Below are 6,932 nucleotides of genomic sequence, written 5' to 3'. Positions count from 1 at the left end.
AGATTTATTTTATTTGTGTTATAATATGCAAGTGCTATATTAGTATATTATTATAGTGTTATATTTCAATTTCACAAAGAAACGTGCAGCAATAGCCTAATAAAACGACACTTTTTCATTTACTGTTAATAATGTCTTTTAATCTCATTTTGTTAAAAAAAAGTTGAGAAAATCGAATCGTGAAATCAAAATCGTGAATCAAATTGAATCGTGAGTTGAGTGAATCGTTACATCCAGTTTACAATAAGGTTAATTAGTTAATGCATTAGCTAACATGAACTAACAATGAAAATCATTATTTTACAGCATTTATTGTTCATGCTTTATTGTTAATAAAAATGTTCATATTAGTTCACAGTATATTAACTATTGTTAACACATGCAACTTTTGATTTTAATAATGCATTAGTAAATATTAACTAATACAGTTAACTGATTTTCATATTGTTTACTACATAACTTATTTTATTTCAGCTAGTTGACAAGGCAACATTTCTATTTTTTATTATTATTTAAGTTTAAGTTTTCTATCTAATATTTCTATTTTATTTCAGCTTTATTTCAATGAATGAAAATTAATATTAATAGTTTTAGATTTATTTAACAAAAACAACACTGTTCTCAATGGATGATTAGTTGTTTTAAATGCTAAATATCCTATTCGACTCTGAAATATGCCACCAGTGGTCTTCATGTTGACTTCAATGAAAAGTCTCCATTTGCACTTATTTTTTTTTTACTAATCCACCAAATCGCATGCACTATCTAATCCACCAAATCTTCTAAATCTGTGAGAAAACATTGAGACATTAAGGAGATCACATTCTTATGAGCCGATTTGTCACATTGTCACTGTTTTTTTCACAAACGTGAAGCAGCATCAGGCTTTCCGATGTCACATCACTTCATCGCTCTTCAGTCTTTCATTTCCTGTAGGTAAATAGGGAAGAGGCTGCAGGAGATCTCCGCTCATCTCCGAGTGTAATTGTTCTGTGCGTGGCTGTCCTGAGTTTCCGTCAGGTGTTGAGAATGACAGCAGAAGAGCTTAGAAATCCTTCTCTAGCTGATGAGGAGACAGATGAAGAGGCTGGCAGTCATTTCATTTCGCAGTCTATTGGCTCTGTGTTTTTTGTAGGCTTAAAGTGGCAAACATCCATAAAACTTCCCGTCTTGTCCTTCAGGCTTTCAAGTCTCTGTCCGTCTAATGGAAGTTGCATGGGCTGAGGCTGCGCTGGTGGGCTGCTTTGGACACGTCATGCGTCTTTCTTCTCTTCTTTGTTCAATCTGTTGCTGATTTGCATGATTTGCTGGCTCAGGTTTGTTGCATTACTCTACAAAGCTGGATTCATCCCAACTGTAGTCTTAGAGTGGGTGTTCAGCTCGTCTGTCCTCATTTTAATATTAACTTTGACCCCATTGCTCTGTTTTAAAACCTAGTGAGTTTTCTCGCGGACTATTCTCTATAAAGTGTCTAATTTGAAACTCTCTTCATGGGCAGAATCATTAACAGTCTCTCAAATAGCCACACAAGTAGTGTACTCTACTTGATTTTTAATAGTTTGATGTTAGCATGTTGATTAGCTAAGAACTTGATGTGTGTGTATATATATATATAATGTGTGTGTGTGTGTATATATGTATGTGTAAAAAAAAAAAAAGTAGCACACACAGATATTGGATAAAATAATGAATGTTTCTCTTGACTTCTTGGGTGAAACTGAACTTGTCGCAATGCACTTTGGGACTGTCGTATACAGAAAGTATATAGTGTATACCTTTAGTTTAAGCCAAAATTTGATAGGCTATCTTTAATCAGTTTTTTTTATGCTTTCACAATTCATTCATTCATCCATTCATGCATCCATTCATACATTCAGTCATGCATTTATCTCTTTGTGCATTCATTTATGCATTTATTTATATATCTGTTTTTGTTTATGCATTCATTTATTTATACATTTATGTATACATCAGATCTATTCTATTTATTTGTGCATTCATTTATATGTTTGCTTATTTATAGATGTTTGTTTATGCATGTATTTGCTTATTTATGCATTCTTTTATATATTTGTTTATTTATACATTATGCATTTATTCATAAATGTATACATTTATGCATTTATTCATTCATGCATGCATTTGTTTATATGCATTTATTTATTAATTTGTTTATGTATTTATGCATTCATTTATTTATTTGTTCATTTGCACAATTATTTATATATTTGTGCTTTTTTTTTTTTATGCATATAATTATACAAGTGTTTATTTATGGATTATTTATTTATGCATTTATTTATTCATGAATTTATTTTGTAAAAAGGTGTCTATGATGCCTAAAAGTATTGTCTAGATCAGGGGTTCTCAACCCTGGTCCTGGAGGGCCACTGTCCTGCAGAGTTTTGCTCCAACCTTGATCAAACTCACCTGCCTGTAGCTTACTAATAATCCTGAACAGCTTAATTAGCTGGTTCAGGTGTGTTTGATTAGGGTTGGAGCTAACATTTGCAGGACAGTGGCCCTCGAGGACCAGGGTTGAGAAAGCCTTGTCTAGATGAACAGCTTACTACTGTAGAAATTGAAGCAGAGCCCATCTGATTCATTGACTATTTTGGTCTCCTATACCCATACCCATATGTCTAAAGCAGTTTTAACCAGGTCTATTTTGACTCTTTGGCTTTATTCTTGTTTTTCTCTTCTAGCACTTTGACTGTGTGAGGAATTACATGCTGGAGCATCTCGCAGGATGAAAAAGATCGATTGCACAGCGGCAGACTCTCCAGGGACTGTGAGTGCATTTCATTACTCCTGTACCTTCTCTGTACAGAGTGTAAATGAGGAATAAATCCCATAATGTGAATCTTGGGAATCGGGGTGAAGCAATTTTATTATGTTCCACTAATTTGTCATAGAGAAAGCCTGTCGGCTGTAGAACAGCCATCAGAGCTTGCGTTCTTAAAGTATGTTCACTACTCTCGCTTTTTTTAATTGCAATCATTCTTTGCCTCTGAAGTTTGATGAGTCATTCTGGGAGCTCTGGGTGATGCATGTAATATTCAAGACTTTTTGCAAGAAAAAACATTCTGCAGCAAAGTTTAAAGGTAAATGGTGATAAATTAAGCAAAATAAATGCGGATGAAATGCACCTCTGATTTGATCATTACAGAACAATGCACCAGAATCGTTTACGCTACCTCATTTAAAGTAAAAAAAATAAAAAAATGAAATTAAAGGGACTCTATTTACTTTCTCAATACACATTCCTAGTATTATTGGGAATGATTCATCAGTGCATGCATGTTATCCCCCCTAAAAAGTTGTTTGTCTGTATAAACTTTCTTTAGAATCAATTCCAATCAACTCCAGATGGATAAAGTCAAGTCCTGTTCTATACTCAGAAATACATTACCAAAGTAAATGGGTTGCCAGTATTTCTAAATGTCACTTTTAATTTTCTTCAGTGAATAAAAAACTAAAACTAAATAAAAATGAAAACTTAAAAACTATATAGACTATATGGGAAAACTATACAGAAAAAATATATAAATATTTCTGTAAACTATACAGAAAAAACAACTAATATATAAAAACTATAGACACATATTTTTTAACTAAAACTAAAATCTAAAAGTTAAACTATAGACATTATTTTTTTAAATCGTTAAAACTAAAACTTAATAAACAAAATCTAAAACTTAAAAACTAAAATGTAATAAAAAATATACTGTCATATGTTAAATATAAAAAAAAAAAGACAAAAAAAAAACGATTTCCAAAACTTTAATTAAATTAAAATGAAAACTGAAAATGTAAAAAATAAAATAATTTTAAATTCATCAATACTATAGATTTTAATGCGTTTGTCCATTATAGTTCACATTGTCAGCTCAAAAATGGTCCATGCGTGCCCTTTGTTAAATGTAGTGCAGTGTTTGGGTCAGTCATGTGATTTGTGACGGAAGTGTGTGTCACCGTCGAACAGCTCTAATGTGACAGAGGGTTGTGAGATCAACAGACCCGCCACATTTTCACTTCCCTACGTCAGTTTCTGCATCGCCGGGCAGCATCAACGTCATGCGTGACCAGCAGTGCAGCTGCAAATCGTTTCTAATGCCTTTAAATGAGGGCACAGAGCACCACCAGCAATGACGAGCGTGTTTGCACTGGCTGCCTTTAAGTGCTTTTATAATTACGTGTCCAAATGGCATCTCAGAGTGATGCTGCGGAGTCCAGGTGGGGCGCGACTTTCGGCAGAAATGAAAAATCATTTGTCTCAGTTGTTTCTTCTAGACAGCATTAAGGAAAGCTTTGTAAGTCTCTTGCTCTTCTCAGATTTTCTTCTGAGGAAAGAGCCCCCATTAATATCAGAAGAGATCTAAACCTTAATTTTTAATTGCTCAAGATACCAAAATGTCTGAGATTTCATTATGAACTGAAACATTTCTCACCAAATTCTTACAGCAAACGATTTGATTATTTTTGTAGTGCTATACTCTGAACATCAATCATGGACTCATTTATGTATATCACAGTTATCGTTACCTAAAACTAAAACATAAACATTTTCATTACTTGAAATAAATTAAATATTAACCAAAATAAAATGAAATCTAAAAAACCTTAATCTTATTTTATTTCAGCTAGTTGCCAAGGCAACATTTTCATTTAGTTTAAGTTAAAGTACAATGTAAAAAAATGTTTTTTTTTAATTACTGGACATTTACAAAACAATACTCAAAACTACAAGAAAATTTCACATTTAATTCAATGTGTTACTGATTGTTTATAATTATTTTTGAAATTTACTTGCAATTTCTGAGTGAAAACGGTTTTTACATCAAATTATTTCAGTGAATAAAAATTAACTAGAACTAAGTAAAAATTAAAACTTAAAAACTATATAGACATATTTGGGGGAAAACCCCCTAATACTAAAGCTAAATAAACTAAAAACTAAAACATAATAAAAACTATATAGACATATAAAAAACGTAACACTAAACAAACTAAAATGTAATAAAAACTATATAGACATTTAAAAAAATTAAAACGAAATGAACTAAAACTAGAAACTAAAACTTAATAAAAATTATATAGGCATTAAAAAATGTCAAACTAAAACTAAATAAACGAAAACTAAAATGGTTCACCCAAAAATGAAAATTCTGTTATTAATTACTCACCCTCATGTCGTTCCAAACCTGTAAGACATCTTTGGAACACAAATTAAGATATTTTTGCTGAAATCCGAGAGCTTTCTGACCCTGCATAGACAGCAAAACAACTCCCACATTCAAGGCACAGAAAGCTAGTAAGGACATCGTTAAAATAGTCCATGTGACATCAGTGGTTCAACCGTAATAGCTCAAAGCTTCATAAAATTATGATTGAAACACTGATGTCACATGGACTATTTTAACGATGTCCTTACTACGTTTCTGGACCATAAAACGTTTTCAGTTGCATTGCTGTTTATGTAGGGTCAGAAAGCTCTCGGATTTCATCAAAAATATCTTAATTTGTGTTCTGAAGATGAAGGAAGGTCTTACAGGTTTGGAACGACATGAGGGTGAGTAATTAATGACAGAGTTTTCATTTTTGGGGAACTATCACTTTAATAAAAACTATATAGACATATTTAAAAAATGTAAAACTATAACACAAAATAAACAAAAACAAAACTAAAATGTAATAAAAACTATTTAAAAAAAAATAGAACTAAAACAAAAACTAAAATCTGAAAATTCAGTCATATTTTAAAAATAACCTAATAAAATGAACAAAACCCAAAAAAATTACCAAAACTTTAATTAAAACCGTAAATCTAAAATCAAATGTAATTCAAAGTATTAACAAAAACTATAATAGTAGATCAATGGCACTATAATAACACTGGTGTGTTTTTCTATTCCTTAAAAGGGATTTTACATCTAAGCCGAGTTGATATTTAAACTAAACTTAATTGAGTACTCCATTAAGTCTCCTGAGCTTTGAAAAAGCAACCTCTAAGCAATAAAAGCCAATAGAATAGGTTGGCAAATAATGCTCACAAGTCATGAGAAGCCTTAATGGCTTTCCACCTGTAAGCCTTATTGTTTATACTGTATCTTCAATGTCTGGTGTATTGAATCACCTGGAGCGCAGCAGCAATGTACCACTATTTTCCTCAATCAGCCATCTCCTCCTAGTAGCTTTGTCATCGGCGTGCTGGGATTGGCTGATTCTTGTAAAGGGCACAACTCTTTTTTTTTTTTTTCCTAGCAGTGCCTGACAACATGCCCTTTTTTCAAAAGCGGGTTATTCATAGGTTTGCGTTTATCCATACGCAGGCATGTCATGTAGCATCTGTCTGTCAGATAGACATCAGCGTCCTTTCATCCGCACACACACACACATTTCTGCTGACCTCAGAGCAGTACATTAGCCGCGGTGTGGAGTCCCACATGTTTGATCGCATCCTGATAGCTCCTGATTCAGTCAATCTGATCTGATTAACAGTAATAGAAGATCTTACCAATAGCGGCCTGAAAATTTCCCAGATCAAAAGAAGGCGACGCAGCATCTGCCTTTAAAATGCACTCAGCAGCCCACTTATCAAACAAACCCTCTTCCTGGAACTTTTTTAATAGAAAATGATTATGGTGTTCTTTCGCATAAATGTACACAAAATGACAATTGCCACGATTATCTTGGTAAGGTAAATCTCACCAAAACATGTACAGGTCCCATTTTACCACTAAATCAAAAAAGGAACAAAAACGAAATTATATTTTGCATTAAGAAATGATGCCTATGTTTAGGTATATGATTGATTGATTTAGACTTTTTTTATTTAGACTATTTATTTAGACTATTTTTTGCCTATTTATTTAGACTTTTATTTGCTTAAACTTATTTAATTGTTTTGACTTTTATTTATATATATATAT

The 6,932-nt window shown here is 32.2% G+C and overlaps 1 protein-coding gene across 1 annotated transcript in view; it reads left to right on the top strand.

Annotated features, from left to right (window-relative positions):
• LOC107706744 (cAMP-specific 3',5'-cyclic phosphodiesterase 4D-like) overlaps positions 1 to 6,932 on the top strand; it is a 218,895-nt gene that overhangs the window by 17,078 nt on the left and 194,885 nt on the right. The window contains exon 2 of the mRNA XM_016510547.1: positions 2,706 to 2,791. Within this exon, the coding sequence (XP_016366033.1) occupies positions 2,750 to 2,791 (42 nt within the window). The 5' untranslated portion in view covers positions 2,706 to 2,749. The remainder of the gene's footprint in view (positions 1 to 2,705; positions 2,792 to 6,932) is intronic.

This window comes from Sinocyclocheilus rhinocerous, unplaced genomic scaffold, assembly GCF_001515625.1.
Source record: "Sinocyclocheilus rhinocerous isolate Xijiao unplaced genomic scaffold, SAMN03320098_v1.1 scaffold864, whole genome shotgun sequence".
Classification (NCBI taxonomy): Eukaryota; Metazoa; Chordata; class Actinopteri; order Cypriniformes; family Cyprinidae; genus Sinocyclocheilus; species Sinocyclocheilus rhinocerous.
Note: the sequence above shows the minus strand (reverse complement) of the source record. Positions and strands in the feature narration are given on the sequence as shown.